The 21,223-nt window shown below is 36.7% G+C and overlaps 1 protein-coding gene across 6 annotated transcripts in view; it reads left to right on the forward strand.

Annotated features, from left to right (window-relative positions):
- Window positions 1-21,223, forward strand: part of TENM2 (teneurin transmembrane protein 2) — a 2,056,834-nt gene that overhangs the window by 1,883,288 nt on the left and 152,323 nt on the right. For all 6 annotated transcript variants that reach the window (XM_073620699.1, XM_073620701.1, XM_073620700.1 and 3 more), the window contains one exon: window positions 1,335-1,454. In XM_073620699.1, the coding sequence (XP_073476800.1) occupies window positions 1,335-1,454 (120 nt within the window). The remainder of the gene's footprint in view (window positions 1-1,334; window positions 1,455-21,223) is intronic.

A 21,223-nucleotide genomic window follows, 5' to 3' on the forward strand; every position in this document is an offset into this window, starting at 1 on the left:
AACATGTTTATGATTACCAGTCTTTCCTTTACCGTTGTGTCCTGTGTTGTCCTAAAGTTTACATGTAGACAAAACATTTTTGTTTTGTTGGGAAGGGGTTAAAACTACAGCCAAATATTAATTTGATGTCTGTGTACAATTAGGGAGATTTCCCTTAACATCTTTTCCAGAGATGCATTTTCTTCAAAATAAAGGAAAGTCAGACAGGTGTCCCCACTGGAAAATTTACTGTCCATTCCTGTTCTGATGACAACTGTAAACTTTTGATTTTCCCATACTTTCTTTTTAGGTTACAATTATCCAGGACATCCAGGACAAATAGAGAGTGTAAATATCTGACAGGGGATCTATCCCTTCCACACAACATGAAAAAAAACAAAAAAAACAAATTGGCCACAGACACTTTAATGGAAACCTAACATTAGATAAATATGACATTGGAAACCTGCTTCCAAAATTTTGGCTGCCTGTCCATCATGCTGACCCTCTGCCTTCCTTACTTCCTTAATCACTGACTTGGAGCAAGTATGCATATCAGGAGTTCTAACTCTATTCAGACTACACTTGTTGTATACTTGTTCCAATTCAATGACCCCACTGCCAAATGTTCAAGATGGATTCTTGACCTCTATAAACTAAGTCACATTAGTGGCAAGGCTGGCCATAATTTGTAATGTGTAGTTTATCACTGATAAGTAAAGGGTCAGTCCAACAGAAGTGATATTTTAGATTTTGGTGGATGAATTCACTATCCCTGGATTCATTATTGTTTTTTTTTTTTATAATGGATAAAACAACAGTAAAAGATAAAATCTGGTGGGCAAAAACCCAGAACTCCAAGGTGGAAAAGAACAAAGTTGGGAATTATAGCAAAGAAATCATGCAGTTGGATCATCCAAACATCCAGCCTATGCGATCTGGATGATATTTTGGCAACTGAGCAGCAGAAGTTGTCCACTTCTGCCAGTTACGCACATTTCATACTGAAGAAGGATCTGCAGTATGACTATGAAATAAGTAAAAATGCATATCCGTTTACATTGCAAAGTATTTTAATGTACATGGCTTTCCATTATTACAAAAACTGTCCTTTTAAAAGTATATTTTACAGTATATTCTGGTCTTTTATATTTCACATATCTAATTTAAATTGCAACAGGTTGATTGAGAGTTAAACTTTTTGGGTTATTTTTGTTTTCAAGCTGAAAGATCAAGTATAACTTGTCCATGTGCCTATCATAAATAAATGCAATATTTTCTAGGCAGTGCTAATACCGCAAATGTTGTTTTGTTATTTCTTATAATTAAGCACTAATAGTCTTTTTTTTTTCCAGTCTTGTCTCACTAATAAGAGGACAAGTTATGACCACAGACGGAACACCATTGGTTGGCGTCAATGTATCTTTTGTGAAGTATCCAAAATATGGCTATACCATAACACGTCAAGATGGCACGTAAGTATCTTCCACTTTCATAGCTTTTGAAATGATGTTGTTACTTTGAGATAATTTTTTTCTCAGTATTGATGTAACTAAACAGTTAAAGGTTTTATATCCAACATGCACATCTCAAATACTATAGGTCTCTATTGTTAATATACTAGATAGATAGATAGATAGATAGATAGATAGATAGATAGATAGATAGATAGATAGATAGATAGATAGATAGATAGATAGATAGATAGATAGATAGATAGATAGAGATATATATCTATATATATAGATATATATATCTATATATAGATATCTATCTATCTACTCTTTCTATATATATATACAGTATATGTACATTTTCTACTGAACTGAGCCCACTACAATTTTACTTGAAAACCACTAAAATCATTGAAACCACTGATGAAAAGCATTTTTTTTTTAATTAAGAATTAAAATAAAAAATGAAAAAAGTTTGAGGCCAATGACCAAAACATTCACATCTAAAATCTCTTATTTTGTAGTTCAAATAAAAGTACATTTACTAGACTGTGTTTTAAAGAATGTAGTGATATTACAGATTTAGCAATGGAATTTTTTTTCTCTAGTTTCAATTTGATTGGATTTTCCACAAGGAAAGTTTATCGGTTTTATATGGAAAATATTTTATGTTTGGGCCATCCATTTTCTGTAACCAGTTCAGAAAAAGTGTAAATCTTTTAATGTTTGTATGTTTCAAACCAGCTAAACAAATAATTTGTGTAGCAAAACAAAAAGAGACAAACTGAGATAACTAAACTATTAAGGGGCCACATTGTGCCTATTGAGGGACATATATACTGTACTTAATTCCTGAAAAAAAATGATTAATAACTAAATACCCTGTCAACAGACCAGTCATTTCAACAACAATCTTCCCATAAGATTATATGTTCATCTAAAATATTTATGCTTGTTATTTATCTGTTAAAGCCCCCCCCCCCCTTGTGTAAGCATCCAAAAGCCCTAAGACTGCAGCATCCGCCATCTTAGAGTGGACCCAAAGCTGTCACTCAAATCTACAGTATTCTCTATTCTTCTTCCCTTGGCTTCTACATAGAACGTTGTATAGGGAAGAGAGGTGAAAGACAAAGAGGCCGGGCCTATACAGACAATAACTACACACTCCCAAATATGAAATGAGGAGTGGAGCTGTACTAGGAAATGGACTTGAACCTGAAGTAGTAAAATTTGCCAGCAAGTTCAGTGGCACATTGCAAGTAGTTAAAAAAAATGAATGGAATAAAATGCTGCAAGTAAGCATTTTAAATAATTAAAGTGGTATTAAACCCAAAAGCAGACATTTATTATATTATAGTATAATAATTCTTAGATGTGGTGTCTTCATTAGTTTTTTTTTTGTATGCTTTATTTTCTTTATTTTCATTTGGTGATCCAGCCAATAAGTATGTTGTTGTTGAAAATGTAGCAGTTAGAGTGTTGTGATAAACTATTTACCACTGACAGGGGTGTTTACAAAGATCAGATTTTATTTACCTATGTAAAACCTTTATCAAGAAAGGAAAAAAACAGTTGTTGTATCTGCTTGTGTAACTGCAGTGTGAGCCGGAGTCTGGCTACCCTTCCTCTGAATTAAAGGGATTATAAAGTCAGAAGGTTTTTTTTATCTTAATGCATTCTATGCATTAAGATAAAAAACCTTCTGTGTGCAGCAGCCTCCCTCAGTCCCCCTAACACTTACTCGAGGTCCCTCTCTGTCCAGCGATGTCCACGAGTGTCTCAGCCATCCAAGATTCTCCTTCTTGATTGACTGAGATACAGCACCGGCACTATTATAGATGGGTTAACTTCTGCTTTGAAGGGACTGTTTCAGCACAGAAATATAGAAGCTGTGCCACTACCAGCTGATTTTAGCCTTTTTTTTGTCTCTTTTGTCTATGATTGACATCATAGACAAAAGGAAAAATGGAGCACCAAAAAGATGAGTGTATGATTAATTGGATGTCATGGGTATCAAAAAAATACACTTTATTTGTAATAGCAAACTGTAGAAATGGAGTCTTTCATTGCTGACTTCTCCTTCTGAAGACACTGGTCCACAAGTACTGGTTTCAGTACTTTTTGGGCCGGTTCACACCACAATTACTGCACTCTGCATGCATGTATTTGAGGCATATATTTTTGATGTGTTCCAGTTCATTTTTCTCTTCATCTTATTTGAAGACAATTCTTGTGTGATGGATGTGTGATGGATGTGTGATCCGGTGCATTTTTGATGTGTTTTGCTGTGTTCCAGATGCGTTCTATAAAGAAAAAAATTCAACATTTTCTACTATTGTTGACTGCACTGGAACACGCTGCACTGGTGTGAACCAGGGCCATTTGAAACTATGTTAAACACTGTCAATGCGTTTTTGATGCAGAATAACAATGCAGTAGATTGCATCTAGTGTGAACCAGCCCTTTACGTTACTGGCAGAAAACAAGTCATCAGATAAAAAGGGAGTTCCGACCTCTCTTTGATTCCAATCTGCATGCTTGTTTCAGGTCAGCGTCTCGGTATCTCATCATACTGCCAAAGCCAGAAGCAGCCAGGCAAATAGAATTTTCAGAAGGAGAATAGCAATGCCAGATTTTGTATTTCTTTCTGTACAGGTTTAGAAGTTAAAAACATTTTGAAATGTAAAGAATTATTAAAATTACTCATTCGGAGAAGGGTTCTGCTACTGCCAGTCTTCTTGTTTATTCTAATAACAATACTGATATGTATATATGAAAAATGAATACTAAATTAAATCAACTTACTGTGGTTTATTTTGTGATGTTCTGTTGTTTTTAGAAATTATATAGAAAGCCATTTGGCATAAGATAATGATTACTTTGCTTGACTATTCAACTGTGAATACATTCATGAGTAATCACTGAAAGGGAACCAACATTAAAATTATAAGTTTTGTTCTTCTCCGTTGGATATATGTGGAGTATGCATGGAAGGGTTAAAAACGGAAGGCTGGTTATGAAAAAAAAATTAACCTATTCTCTCATGTATGGAAAGGCACTATGAATATTTGCAGGTGCTTTCATGACAACAATACTGTCATTTTTAACATGTACCGGTAACTTGTTTAATCTGTAAGTGGTGCTATTTACCCCTTCTGCTATGTTTACTTTTTCTGCTTAAGAACTGCTAATAACATATGTAACACTTAAGATGCCAATGAACATGTTTCTGCACTAGCAACTAACCATGAAAAACAATAAGCCTGATTTACTAAAGCGAAAAAAATTAAATAAGAGAAAAAGTGTGATCATTTCCACAGTATGCTTGTAATTCAAACTTAGTGTGCAAATGTACATGCAAATAGTGTTCACTGCAAACAATGTGTTCCCAATTTGAAGAGTGTTCTGAACTTTTAACCACTTTTTGCCCACGCCATAGCTAAAAGACTGCTACAGCATGGCTTCCAGTGCCAGGAGCGCATCAATTGACATCCTCCCATGATCGTGCTGCTCACGTGCCCCCTGCAACCCGCTCTGTGATCGTTGAGTCCTTCGGACTTGGCTAATCACAGAACAGGGGAAAGGGCCCATTGCAGCAGCCCTTTAACACATGATCAGTTGTCAGCCAATGACAGCTGATCACAGAAGTAAACAGAAGCCGGTTATTGTTTTTTTTCTCTTCGCGATCAGCGTGAGGAGAATAGAAGAAAGCCGATTATAGGCTTCTGTTACAGGGACATTAGTCCTAATTTTTGCCCACCAGTGCTGCTAACCAGTGCCAACCAGTGCCCACCTATCAGTGCCCATTAGTGCTACCTATCAATGCCCACCAGTGCCCATCAGTGTCACCTATTAGTGCCCACCAGTGCTGCCAATCAGTGCCATCAGTGCCATCTATCAGTGCCCATCTACCAGTGCATATCAGTGCCCATCAGTGCCACCTATGAGTGCCCATCAGTGCCACCTATGAGTGCCCATCAGTGCCACATCTCAGTGCCACCAATCAGAGCCCATCAGTGCCACCTCTCAGTGTTTTCTGTCAGAGCCTATCAGTACCAACTATCAGTGTCCATCAGTGCCACCTATCAGTGAAGCCTTATCAGTGCTCACCAGTGCTGCCTCATCAGTGCCCAGCAGTGCCGTATATTAGTGCCCATCAGTGCCGCCTCATCTGTGCCTATCAGTGGCTATCAGTGCATCCTCATCAGCGCACATCAGTAAAGGAGAAAAGTTACCCGTTTGCAAAATTTTAACAAACTATAAAAAATGTTGTTGTTTTTTAAAAATTCCAATCTTTTTTTTAACCAAAAGATAAAAAACCCAGTGGTAATTAAATACCACCAAAAGAAAGCTCTATTTGTGTGAAAAAAAATGACAAAAATGTAGTTTGGGTACAGTGTTGCATGGCTGTGCAATTGTCATTCCAAGTGCGGCAGCGCTGAAAGCTGAAAATTGGCCTGGGTGGGAAGTGCCCAGTAAGCAAGTGGTTAAAGGCTAAGTTTGCCCTTTTCAAAAAAAAATATATAAATGCACATATTTTTGCACGGAAAAAAATGTGCATTCATTATTTTTCCCACAGGAGCCTGCCAAATGTTGCACTCAGGATCAGTGTTTAATGAGTGCACATTTCTCTGCCCGTACCTCTGTCTGTTAAAAAGCTGGAGGAAGTGTCAATGGACTACGCGTGCGCTTCTCAGTCCAGTGAGGACTACATGTCCGTCTGCACAGTGGAGTGAAGTTTATTAATTCACAGATCTCTGTGAATTAATGACGTGGCCGTGCAGACAAAGATTTTGAAAATATATATTTGATTATCAAATATCTTGTATGTCACGCTTGTGTTTTTTGACAATGTGACAGCAGCTGGGTAGGGGATCAGGTTCTAAAAGTGGTGTAAGGGTGCTTAGGAACATGTTACACCCTAAATATAGCTGTAACAAATAGACATGTGCAGAACGAAAAAAATTGTTTTGTTTCATTTTGTTTTGATTCGTTATTTGCATAAATTTGTTTAGTTAAATTCATTTAATCCATTTCTTTCGTTTTTGGAAATGCATTTTGTTTATTCGTATTCGAATCAATTCAAATTCGAATTTGAAACATATTCAAATAGTTTTTGAATTCAAATAGCTTTCCATTTTCCAAAGAGAATAAAATAGAATAGAAAATAAAGGAATATAATAGAAAAAATATATTAAAATAGCAAAGAATATAACAGAAAATAAAAGAATAGAATATAACGGAATACACAAAGGAATAGAATAGAATAAAAAAAAATATAATAAATTAGAAATAATATAATCTTCTGAAATTCAAATAGAAAGGAACAGAATAGAAAAGAATATAATTAAAAAAAAACAATAGAATAGAATAGAAATAACATAACCATTTCCCAACATTCAAATAAAATCAATTCAAATTTGAATAGAATAGAAAACAATAGAATAGAAAATAACAGAATAGTATAGAAAAAAACATAGAATAGAATAGAAAGAATATAACCATCTTCCTATTTTAAGCTATTCTTTTCTACTCTATTCAAATTCAAATTGATTCTTTTTTAATTTGGGGAAAAAGTTATATTCTTTCTATTCTATTCTATTGTTTTTTTATCTATTTGTTCTATGTGTTTATTCTATTCTATTCTTTTCTATTCCAATTTACTCTATTCAAATTTCGGAAGATGGTTATATTCTTTCTATTCTATTCTGTTGTTTTTTATACTATTCTGTTATTTTCTATTCTATTCTAACCTATTCTTTTCCATTCTATTCAAATTCGAATTGATTCTATTTGAATTTTGGGAAATGGTTATTTTCTTTCTATTCTATTGTTTTTTTTAATTATATTCTTTTCTCTTCTATTATAGTCTATTCTATTCTATTCAATTCTATTCTATTCTATTCTATTCTTTATTTTCTAATCTATTCTTTTCTTTTCTTATGTATTCAAATGTATTCTATTTGAGATTTGAATTTCAGAAAATGGTTATATTCTTTCTATTTTATTCTATTCTTTTTTATTCTATGCTATTCTATTTGTTTATTTTCTATTTGTTTCTATTCTATTCTGTTCTTTTATTTTCTATGCTGTTTTGTTTTACTATATTATTTTCTATTCTTTTATTTTCTGTTATATTCTTTTCTATTCTAATCTATTTTTTTTTCTATTTCATTCTTTTATTTTCTATTCTATTTTATTCTCTTTGAAAATTGGAAAACCATTTGAATTCAAAAACGTTTCAAATTCTAAAACAATTCGAATTTGATAACTATTCAAAATTGATTCAAAAACTATTCAAATCGATTTGAATTTAAATTTTGTCCCAATTTTTTTTTCATATTGCATAGGCCTATTGCTGGCTAAACAACTATTTAGTTAAAACAGGTTATGAATTAACCCTTATATTGCCCAATACATATTACCCTATTCAATGCCCAATACATGTTCAAATGGGAAAAAAAATCATCTTACATAATATCTAAATAATAATAATCTAAATAATAATACATAAACTGTATTAAATCTGGGCATTGAAAGGGTTAAGATGGGTTAGGCACTGTAAGGGTTAATTCATAAGCTGTTTTAAGGAAGTAGTAGTTTAGACATACCATGCAGCAGCAGGTTGTCAATGAGTATTTTTATGAGTAAGAGGCAAGGTAATGTTCTGGGGATCTGAGGTTCTTTTCACCATGACAATGGCTCCTGAATCAGCGCGCTTATACCATCTCATACTCAACATTTGAAGCAGCAACAAAATAGTGAGCCTCAATGAGGTGAGGATTAGCAACATGATTCCTTTGGTGTTACTGCTGGATCACACACTGCAGGTTGTCATAGACTAGGCACTGTAGATACTCAAGTGGAGGGCTTCAGACTGTGAGGTCATTCAACAACGAACTTCATCCTTGTGAGGTAGTAGCAGGCAGTGGAGGAGGGTTGGGGTGCTGGCAATGAAGAGTAGGACATAAAGCAGGCTTCTGGGGTATATTTCACACTTCCAAAGCCCTGGAAGCTTCAGCCCTGTCATGCTTGTGGCTATCAGAATCTTGCTATGCCTGATGGGACTAGTTCTGCAACAGCTGGAGGTCCACTAATTGCATATCCCTGGTCTAGGATATCAAATGTTCAGGTGCTGAATCTGTATTCCATTGAAGTCAATGGGAGCCAATTCTGTCAAATCAATTTCCTCCAATTTTTAGGCTACTAGCCTAGGTATTGGCAAAAAAGTGTATGGGTGGCTGGGCATTGGCCCATTCACCAGTGAAAAAGTAAAAAAAAATATTGTTTTGCAGGGAGAAGTGAATTTAATAATGCTGAAAGTTAAGTATTAAAGAGTAATTCCACTTTGTTTGAGAGAAAAAAATTCCTCCCTGGGTTATCTATGTACATTGCAGGGATTTAACAAACTTTTTTTTTTGCAGATTTCTACCTTTTATCAAATGAAGTCCACAGATTGGATCTCTCATCCTGGGTGGGCGTCATGTGACCACTTCCGCTTCCCATCAGTATAGGGGGCACACGCGGCTTCACTAAGGAGCCAATGCGCGTGCCTGGTGGCCGCGATGTCCGCCGGGCACCTGCGATTGCCCCTGACAGAGCAGGAATGTGGATCTGTGTGTGTAAACACACAAATCCATGTTCTGTCAGGGGAGAGGAGACAGATTGTGTGTTCCTAGTATATAGGAACACTGATCGTTCTCCTCCCCCAGTCAGTCCCATCCCCCCACAGTTAGAACACACGGTGAGGGAATACATTTAACCCCTTTATCATCCCCTAGTGTTAACCCCTTCCCTGCCAGTGACATTTATACAGTAATTAGTGGCTATTTATAGCATTGATCACTGTATAAGTGTCAATGGTTTCAGAAATGTGTAAAAAAGGGTCCGATCTGTTGGCCGCAATGTCGCAATCCCGATAAAAATCGCAGATCGCCGCCATTACTAGTAAAAAAAAATGAATAAAAATGTCATAAATCAATAACCTGTTTTGTAGGCGCTATAACTTTTGCGCAAACCAATCAGTATATGCTTATTGCAATTTTTTTTACCAAAAATATGTAGAAGAATACAAATCGGCCTAAACTGCAGAAAAAATTGGGTTTTGTTTTTTAAGAAATGGGATATTTATTATAGCAAAAAGTAAAAAAATATTGTGTTTTTTTTCAAAATTGTCACTCTTTTTTTTTTATATAGCGCAAATAATAAAATCCACAGATGTGATCAAATACCACCAAAAGAAAGCTCTATTTGTTGGAAAAAAAGGACATCAATTGCGACTGCGCAATTGTCAGTTAAAGCGGCGCAGAGCCGTATCACAAAAAATGGCCCAGTCAGGAAGGGGGTAAATTCTTCAGGGGCTGAAGTGGTTAAAGAAATAGCTGTTTGTCTGTGTCCATGTATAAAGTGAATGTGAACAGGAGTGACTTTATAATTATTAATCAATTGCTGCCCTTTGCAGCATTCTAATGAGGAAAGTGTCAGGGTCTGATTTCCTTTAGATCTGATTAATCCTTTGAGAATATCTCACCAAAACTGAAATGTTTGTTTCAGAGGATTCATGGATGCCTAAAACCTGAGTAGTATCTTAGTGGAGACTTCTGGGAAAATCAGTGAACTATACACTAGACATGTGCACACTGAAATATTTTGTTTTGGAATTTAGTTTTCGTCCGAAAAATAAATTTATTTAGTTACTCCCGAAATTCGTTTTTATTTATTTCATTTTGTTAAAAAATGCATTCATCCGAAAATCTAAAAAAATATGCAATATTCATTACAAAAATGGGGTTTTGGACCCCACTTTTTAACATGGATCAAAACATTATATAATAAACCCAAAGCCTATATAAAATATGCTGGATACAAATCTGAAGCCTTTAATATCGAAAGAGGTACCCGACAGGGTTGCCCATTATCTCCCTTATTATTTGCCCTTATACTCGAACCCATGGCCCAATACATCAGAACAAACCAAACTATAACTGGCATTGACGTAGGAGGTATTACACACAAATTATGTATATTTGCAGACGATATATTACTTTTTCTATCATCACCACAGGTCTCTGGTCCTAACTTAATACCAGCTCTTGATGGATTTGCAGCCCTATCCGGCCTTATGATTAATCCTAAGAAATGCCTAGTGCTTAATATTTCACTCACAAACATGGAATTGATCCCGGCTAGGGCTGCACTCCCATTCACATGGGCAGAAAAATCAATCCCATATCTTGGAATTCATTTAACAGCATCTCATTCTGACTTATTCTCAACCAATTATCCTCCTGTATTAAGACAGATCACAAATCTAATAAAACAATGGTCGCAACTTCCTTTATCCTGGATAGGGAAGATTAATGCAATCAAAATGACTACTCTACCCAAATTGCTTTATCTATTCAGAGTCCTCCCTATTCCAATTCCTTCCTATTTTTTGAGAATAGTACAAAAAAGAGCAACTTCGTTTATATGGGGCTCTTCTAAACCACGTATACCTATACACACACTACATCTTCCCAAAAATAAAGGAGGCCTGGGATACCCTAATTTTACTAACTACTACAGAGCAGCACATTTGGCCAGTCTGTCCAAATACCATGCAAAACAGGAAATCCCATTATGGGTATTTATAGAGGCTTCAGAAAATGACCCTCTATTAATATCAAATTTATTATGGCTTGATCCTAAAGACCGCTTTAAAATTCATAATCCCATAACTAAACACTTCTTATCTCTCTGGGATAAACTAAAAACCAAATATCAGTTACAATCTCCACATAATCCTCTCCTTTCTTTTATCAGAAATCCGGCCTTTTATCCGGCATGGATCTACCCAAATTCTTTTAAAGCTTGGACAACATCAGGCATTCAGACACTAAATGACTTCATAGCATCTAAATCATTCCTTTCATTCCCATCGCTTAGAGAAAAATATGATCTACCAAACTCTGAGATATTTAGATATCTCCAAATCAAAAATTTCTATACACCATTCCTAAAGGGGGATACACCATTATCCCAATTATCCATTTTTGAATCAATCTGTACAAAAGATCCATTTGCTAAAGGTACAATTTCATCACTTTATAATCAATTATATGGAGTAGCAAATCTTAATAGACCCTCTTACGTTCAGAGGTGGGAGGAGGACCTGGGACGAACTTTAGAAGACACAGACTGGTCTAATATATGGCTCACATCTAAGTCATCTTCACCCAACATCTTGGCACTGGAGACAAATTATAAAGTCCTAACTCGCTGGTACCTTGTACCCGCTAGAGTGGCAAAATATTCACCTAATACCTCAACTCTTTGTTTTCGAGGATGCCCAGAAATAGGCACATATTTACACATATGGTGGACGTGCCCAGTAATCCAAACCTTCTGGAAGGAAGTCTTCGTGATTGCATCTAAAATATTTAAAAAAATAATACAACCAGATCCATATTTAACTTTACTTAATCTAAAACCGGAATGGTTAACACTCTCTCAATTCAAACTTATGATCCAACTAATAACGGCTGCAAAACAAACAGTGGCCAAGGCATGGAAATCTCCTACATTGGTACTAGCAGAAACAATTCTCAGAATGAATAATACAATGTCCCATGCTAAGATGGTAGCCATCGATCAAAATCAAATTCCAAAATTTGAAAAACTTTGGCATCCTTGGATAAAACAACAGTTCCTGTCAAATTTCAATGACTCTGTGCTGTTGCCATGGTAACAGATTAAATGACTTACAGAGACACCCATTCTAAGATTTCAAAGAGAACTAAAAAGAATAATGAACTGACGAGCGGGACAACCTTGTGGACCATACCTCTACCTTTCAACCCTTTTTCTTCTTTCTCTTTCCTTTTCTCCACCTTACGATTAAAGCTCATTATCAGAATTTATTTGACCTATATACACTCTACTTGTAAACAATATGTATAGTAGGTACAAATCTTTTAAATACCTACAAAAGTAACTAAGGAAATGATATATATCTTTAATTTAGGTTTACGTGAACCCAATGTTTAATATTTGAAATTTCATAATATTTACCTATATAAACCCTACTGTAAAACAATGAGCTTACTTTATAGATCCTTGTAAACTTACTTTATGTATCTTTATGTATCTTTATAACATTGTATACTCAATAAACTTCTTTTGACAAGGAAAAGTAAAGGTAGTTTTTAATGATATTATATTACAATATGGCTGTGTCACAATTGTATATGCTATATTATTTTTTATTTGCAATATATTTTTCCACAAAAGTGGAGTTACCCTTTAAAAATTTGCTATTAATGAGTGGATATGCCTCCCCCTAAAATCATAGACACCGAGTCATCCCTAAAATCCATAGAAGGACTCTTCCGATCTTGTATGGATTTTAGGGGCGCCATGCAATAAAACAAAATACTTACCTGACCCTTAATCTGAGCATGCAGTCTGGCAGGCCAGAAATTGGGAGGTATCCACACTTCTGCCCCAAACAGTACCAGGCCACATGCCCACAACATAGAGGGGCCCAATGGCAATTGTGATGTTGCAAAGGGGACTTATCGGGATCTGGAAGCCCCCTTTGGAATAAGAGTCAAAACACCATGGATCTTCAAAATAATGTCCAAATGTTTATTAAACTGATCACATCTCATCAGTTAATGTGCAACATTGACTAAATCTAACTCAAAAATCTTTTAAAATGTTTGAATATTTCTTTAAAGATCTCGATTTCATATTAGAAAAAAGGGGTAACATATGCGTGGAAATGTTGTACTGTCATGTTTATCAGTCCACCTTCTGTGCTGACCACATAAAATGTTGGATGCATTCCATAGATGACAGAATTCTTTGCTTTTGTTGATTTTGAACATTTTCTAGGGCTGGTGTTTAAATCTCATTGCAAAGCATTACTTTCCTTGATGTTAAGATCGTCAATGTACATGGTACTTTAGTGAAATCTATTTACACTAAACACACTGACAGTAATATGTTCTAAACACCCACTGAGGAGTTTATTCATCTTATAATTTACAAGGGTTTTGTTTATCTGCTCTGATGATACTGACAAATGGAAAACGGATGGACACAATGGGGGTTATTTACGAAAGGCAAATCCCCTTTGCAGTAGAAGTGCAGTTGGAATTGCAGTCGCTGTAAATCTGAGGGGAAGATCTGAAATGAGGGGAAGCTCTGCTGATTTTATCATCCAATCATGTGCAAGCTAAAATGCTGTTTTTTAATTCCCTTGCATGTCCCCCTCAGATCTACCAGTAATAATGGTAGTAATCCCTATTGGTAATGTTAGTTTTTTGATGTCCTGAATCATGTTATCATTGTATCAGGGTTGTTCTTAGCTTTTTGAGTTGGACAGCAAGTCATATCTGGCCAACTGTCAGAGTTTGTGATAGCTGTTGAGTGGATAACATTTGACCCCCGTCCCTTTCCCTCTTTCCTTATGTTCTCCCCCTTTTTATTTCCCCTTCCCCTCTTCCCATTAATCCTCACCACTCCCCACATTTCCACATTGTTTTTGTCTCTGGATCTGTCTATCCCATTTCATTCTGTTTTTTTCACTTTTACTTTCCATTTGCTTTTTCCTGATCTTGTGTTTGGACAGAACCTTAAGCACATCCCTAATACTGAAGTGCCTGCGCAAGGACCCCAGGATTTTGGGTGTCTAGGCTGGACTACTGTCTGTAGCTTGCTCAGTACACAATGGGGACAGTGTGCTTTCAGTGAAGGCATTCAATACAGTGGGAGATTTTGTGGTACAGAGACAAATCTGTCACTTATAAACATCTGTTTTTAATAAAAATGAACCAGTGCTGGATCAGAAATCAGTAGAAAACCTCTGCAGCTGCTTCTAAGGAATACATTTTTGCTCTTACTCTGGCCACAACAAATGATTATACCTCAAAACCATTACCACCATTAACAGCTCTTTCCATCACCGCTGGCCTGCTTTTATTACCATCTCTTTCCACCGCTGCTGGACTGCCACCATTACAAGCTCCTGTCCCCACTGCTGGCCTGTCACCATTACAGTCTCCGTCCATCATTACCAACTACTTCCAATGCTGCAAACCTTATGTTCTGCTTCAGAATGTTCCACCTATTCTGCTGAACAGGCACTTTAAAGGTGCCTGATCAGCAGGACACTATCCTGGGGAACAAGTACAAATGCTAAAAATTTTCATTAAAATTCCCAAATTTTTACAAATTCCCATTTAGCAATGGTGTAAACCTCTCTGATCCCCACCCATTTGTCTATGTGGTCAGGGATTCATAACAATGTAAGTAAATGGACCAGGTGACATCTGTGGCTGGTAAGCACACAGTGGGTACAAGAACCCACTGCCTCCTTAGCAACCGCTGACAGCCAGAAGCTGTCACATTCATCCATACTTAACACCCTAAATATTTGGTGTTCAGATAAACCTCTGAACAGCAAGTGCTTGGTTTGAACTTTATTTCAGCCCAGTCAAGCTGCTTGCATACTCTCCAACCACTGTGTTACATGTGTAGCTATAGTCTTTGAAAAAAACAGACTTTAATTTTTATTTCAGGGTAAAAACAGCCTAATCTCAGGAATATGGAGCTGTTGTTTTGAAGTGTTTTTATGAACTTTGATTTAACATTTTATTAAAGTATTCTTATAATAAACATTATTATTACAGTGGGGCAGTGCAAAAAAGATCACATGCAATAGTTAAGAACTGCTTGGCCACTGGCTCTTTAGTAAAAAGTTGAAGGCTTTAAGCTTTATAGGGGTAAACTATTCTATAGCTTTTAGATCTCTTCCACTTCCACCACTTAATTCAGGCCTATTATTGCTACAAAAAAAAAAAAAAAAAAAAAATCATGTGCCACGACAAAAACTTTCTTTTGGTGGTATTTGACCTCTGCATTTTTTTATTTTTTGCGCTATAAACAAAAAAAGAGCACCAATTTTGAAAAGAAAAACAATATTTTGTACTTTTTGCTGTAATAAATTTTCTTATTTTTTTTTTTTTTAAAGCGAATTTTTCTCTCAGTTTAGGCCAATATGTATTCTTCTACATATTTTTGGTAAAAAAAAACGCAATAAGCGTATATTGATTGATTTGCGCAAAAGTTAGTGTCTACAAAATAGGGATAGATTTATAGCATTTTTATTATTATTTATTTTTTTTACTAGTAATGCCGGCGATCTGAGATTTTTATCATGACTGTGACATTATGGTGGACACATCGGACAATTTTGATACATTTTTGGGACCATTGGCATTTATACAGCGATCAGTGCTATAAAAATGCATTGATTACCATAAAAATGTCACAGGCAGTGAAGGGGTTAACACTAGGGGCGATTGAGGGGTTAACTGTGCTCCCTGGGAGGTGATTCTAACTGAAGGGGGAGTGGACTGACTAGAGAAAGTGACAGATCGTGGTTCCTAGCTAATAGGAACACACGATCTGTCATTCCTCTCACAACAAAACACGGATTTGTGTGTTTACACACACACTTCCATGTTCTGTCCCTCGTGCTCGCGATCGCTCGTGGCCAGCGGTCACGAGCATCGGCACCCTTGATGTGCAGTGGGCATGTGCGCACGCCTGCTAACCTGATCCCCCGAACCGATGTATAGCTACGACGGATTGTGGGATCGTGCCGACCTGCTGCAGTATAATGACGCAGCTGGTCGGCAAGCGGTTAAGCCAAGCAATGTAATGGTAATGTAACTTTAAGAAATTAAGTTGCACATGTTAAATATGTGATGACAGAATACTGTGTCACTGTCCATGAGAATCATACAGATCTTTATCATCGCATACAGCTTTATAGGAGTAAACTTTCTTACAGCTTTTAGATATGTTGTGGCTTTTACTTCTACCACTCAATTCAGACCTGTTACTGTTAGATAAAAAAAAAAAAAAAACAGGTGTCACAGCCAAAGCTACCTAGAAACAGTTAAAATTAATCAGATTTTGGGTATTGCTTTCTGTATTGAAGAAAAGTAATAATTTAACAGTAATGTAACAGTAAAACAATTAATTGCACATGCAAAATATGTGAAGGCAGAATATGTTGTCACCAAAGTTGCCCTTGAGAATTATACTTTTCTGTTACAGTGCATACAGCCTAAGGCCCCTTTCACACGGACGGATAGAATTGTGCTTTTAGCTGCGGATATTCTAGCTTTCTACCGCAGCTAAAAGCACACAATGCTTTCCTATGGCCCCATTCACACACTGTGTTTAGCTGCGATTTAGTTACATGCGGTTTGGTGCAGATAGAAAAAATAGAATTGACTGCGTCCAGGAGCAATTTAGCGCAGCTATCTGCACATAACTGCAGGTAATCGCAGTGTACTATTTCTCCTGCGGATAGCAGCAGCAACAAGGAAAGAAAAGCAACAGGAAGCACATCAGAAATGGCAAGAATGTTCCAAATGCATCTAAATGCAGCTAAACGCAGCCGCATGTAAACGCACATAAACGCAGGTAATCTTACTGTACAAATGCAGCTGATCGCAGTGCCTGGAGTCTTGAATTTCACAGAACATATTATATGCTTTTAACTGTGGCAGAACAGCTGTCCGTGTGAAAGGCGCCTTAGATCATCTCCCAAGCATTGGAAGGGAACAAAAAAAAAAAGAAGATAAAATATATACCCCAAAACAGGATTGGATGTTTAAAATTCAGTATTTACCTTACTCATTAATCACAGTGAACATACACAAGGCTTCACCTAGTAAATAGTCTTATAAAAGACTCTATGGAAGGTACATAAACATGTACATACATACAAACATAACATAAGGTCTAGACATGTGCACACTGAAATATTTCGTTTCTCAATTTCGTTTTCGTCTGAAAAATACATTAATTTAGTTACTCCCGAAATTCGTTTTCATTTATTTCGTTTCGTTAAAAAATGCATTCGTCCAAAAATCCGAAATAATTAAGGTCGAATCTGTCATTGAAGGCTTATGGTGTCTGTCGAATGTTCTAAGAAAATTCGATGGAGCAGCTAAACTGTACAACACTGCAATCATACATTTCCGGTCGAATGTTCCGCCTACAAGCTATAGTAGAATTCTAATGTTGTATGACACTAGTAATAATTATATTTACTAATTATTATTACTAGTCAACCAACATTAGAATTTTTCTATAGCCTATGGGCGGAGCATTTGACCATAAATGTGCGCTCACGGCGACTGCTTCATCGAATCTTCATGTCGAATCTTTTCTCTCTATGTCGAATCTTTTCTCTCTATGTAGAATGATCTTGGACTAATAGAGCTAAGGTTAGGCACATTCGACCACAGGTTTGACGGACACAGAACGCTATTGTCAGCGTCATGTCGAATCTCCTATCTATATCGAACTGTTGCCGCAATGAAAAGAAAAATAAAGCATTTGTTTATGTCGGATCTTTTGGTTTTCGGATTCTGCACGTTCGTTATCGTTTGTCAAAACGATAACGAAAATACCCAAAATTTAGACGAAAATGCATTCGGACGAAAACAAATGCACATGTCTAAGAAGGTCATATCAGTCATATCATAACATGCTGGATTGGGCAACAAACTCATGCATGTGGTTATAGCCAAATGACCTTGACCATGTGTCTAATAACATATTAAAGGAAGCTTGTAAGAACATGAATATGAGCCATGTTATTGCTGACTTTTTTTAAAGGTGCAAGTTTTTCATCATTATCTTGACTTTACTACATAGTAAGTCTCTAACCTGAATTAGGTATGCAGCCAGTCTTGACCTCTTGTCATTCATGCATGTTTCAGATCATTACTAGGTAATGAAGTCAGGTTAAGGATAACAGCCTGGGTGCATGCAGCTTTAAAAATAAGTCTGCAACGACATCTGTCGTGCATTTATAAAATATAATTATACCATTACAAATGGTGAGTCAAGTACAACGTCTATTAACTAGCAAAAAAGTGCCTATTTGGGCACAGTAGGGATTAAGGATATAATGTGAATTGTCTTTGTAACATCAACTGTGAAGCAAACTATTAAGTCAGATAATCACAGACCATTTATACAAGAGAGAGGAGCGCTGCATGTTCTTCTAACATGTGACTACTATTAAGCTCATTAAGAATGTAAGGAAGAATTAGATGGTTAGAAAGGCGGTTTTATTAGGTTCTAATAGAGTTAATAAAAAAGTTACATGTTGGAAGCACATGCATCACTTCTAGAGACATCTTGTGAATTGCTGGGAACCCCTAATTATATATGTTTTCCAAACCACACTGTGTGCTTTTAGATAACTACCAGATTTCTATCTATCTATCTATCTATCTATCTATCTATCTATCTATCTATCTATCTATCTATCTATCTATCGATAGATATGTATATATATCTATATATCTATATACATATATGTAGATATATAGATATCTATCTATATACATATATATATAGCTATATGTATATATAGTATCTCACAAAAGTGAGTACACCCCTCACATTTTTGTAAATATTTTATTCTATCTTTTCATGTGACAACACTGAAGAAATGACACTTTGCTACAATGTAAAGTAGTGAGTGTACAGCTTGTGTAACAGTGTAAATATACTGTCCCCTCAAAATAACTCAATACACAGCCATTCATTTCTAAACTGTTTCATCTTTCATCCAGTGCTGCACTGACATTTCTGGATTCTGAGTCATAGGGAAAACAAAAGTATTGTCAAAGGATCTGCGCGAAAAGATAGTTGAACGGTATAAAACAGGAAAGGGATATAAAAAGATATCAAAGGAATTGAGAATGCCAATCAGCAGTGTTCAAACGCTAATCAAAAAGTGGAAAAGGAGGGGTTCTGTTGAAACCAAACCACGGTCAGGTAGACCAACTACAATTTCAGCCGCAAGTGCCAGGAAAATTGTTCGGGATGCAAAGAAAAACCCACAAATAACTTCAGGTGAAATACAGGACTCTCTGAAAACATGTGGTGTGGCTGTTTCAAGATGCACAATAAGGAGGCACTTGGAGAAAGATAGGCTGCATGGTCGAGTCGCCAGAAGAAAGCCATTACTACACAAATGCCACAAAGTATCCCACTTACAATACACCAAACAGCACAGAGACGAGCCTCAAACCTTCTGGCACAAAGTAACTTGGAGTGATTAGACCAAAATTGAGCTTTTTGGCCACAACCATAAACACTACATTTGGAGAGGAGTCAACAAGGCCTATGATGAAAGGTACACCATTCCTACTGTGAAACACGGAGGTGGATCGCTAATGTTTTGGGGATGTGTGAGCTACAAAGGCACAGGAAATGTGGTCAAAATTGTTGGCAAGATGAATGCAGTATATTATCAAAAACTACTGGAGGAACATTTGCATATATCAGCCATAACATTCTAACTTGACAATGATCCAAAACACAAGTCAACCTGTCATTGGCTACAGCAGAATAAAGTGAAGGTTCTGGAGTGGCCATCTCAGTCTTCTGACCTCAATATCATTGAGCCACTCTGAGGAGATTTCAAACGTGCAGTTCATGCAAGACAGCCCAAGAATTTACAGGAACTGGAAGCTTTTTGCCAAGAGGAATGGGCAACTTTACAGAGAAGATAAAAAGCCTCATCCACAAATACCACAAAAGACTTCAAGCTGTCACTGATATTAACGGGGGAAATACACGGTATTAGGAACTGGGGTATGAAAAATTTGGATCATGGTCATTTGGGTAGTTTATGTTGCCATTATGATTTAAAAAGGGTAAACACAGTTCATTGATAATAAATGGCTTCAGCCAAACACTAACCATAAGTGAAAGAAAAGTTTTTGTGTTATCCATATTGTCTGAAAAAAGGTCAAGAAATCATGAATGCTGCCAGGGTATGTAAACTTATGAACACAACTGTATATACACACACACTATATTACCAAAAGTATTGGGACGTCTGCCTTTACACGCACATGAACTTCAAATAGCGTCTTAGTCTGTAGGGTTCAATATTGCGTTAGCCCACCCTTTGCAGCTATAACAGCTTCAACTCTTCTGGGAAGGCTGTCCACAAGGTTTAGGAGTGTGTCTATTGGAATGTTTGAATATTCTTTCATTTGTGAGGTCAGGCACTGATGTGGATGAGAAGGCCTGGCTCGCAGTCTCCTCTCTAATTCATCCCAAAGGTGATCTATCGGGTTGAGGTCAGGACTCTGTGCAGGCAAGTCAAGTTCCTCCACCCCAAACTTGCTCATCCATGTCTTTATGAACCTTGCTTGGTGCGCTGGTCCAAATCATTTGGTGGTGGGGGAATTATGGTGTGTGTTTGTCTTTCAGGGGTTGGGGTTGGCCTCTTCCAGTGAAGGGAACAGCATACCAAGACATTTTGGACAATTGCATGCTCCCAACTTTGTGGAAACAGTTTGGGGATGGCCCCTTCCTGTTTCAACATGACTGCGCACAGCGCACAAACATGGTCCATAAAGACATGGATGAGCAAGTTTGAGGTGGAGGAACTTGACTGGCCTGCACAGAGTCCTGATCTCAACCCGATAGAACACATTTGGGATGAATTAAAGTGTGAGACAGGCCTTCTCTTCCACATCAGTGCCTGACCTCATAAATGTGCTTGTGGAAGAATGGTCAAACATTTCCATAGACACACTCCTAAACCTTGTGGACAGCCTTCCCAGAAGAGTTGCAGCTGTCATAACTGCAAAGGGTGGGCCAACTCAATATTGAACCATATGGACTGAGTGCTAGTTCACACCAGATGCAATTCCATGAGCTTTTTTCTGCACTAAGTGCTAGTTCACACC

Source organism: Aquarana catesbeiana, linkage group LG03 (assembly GCF_042186555.1).
Source record: "Aquarana catesbeiana isolate 2022-GZ linkage group LG03, ASM4218655v1, whole genome shotgun sequence".
In the NCBI taxonomy this organism is placed as follows: domain Eukaryota; kingdom Metazoa; phylum Chordata; class Amphibia; order Anura; family Ranidae; genus Aquarana; species Aquarana catesbeiana.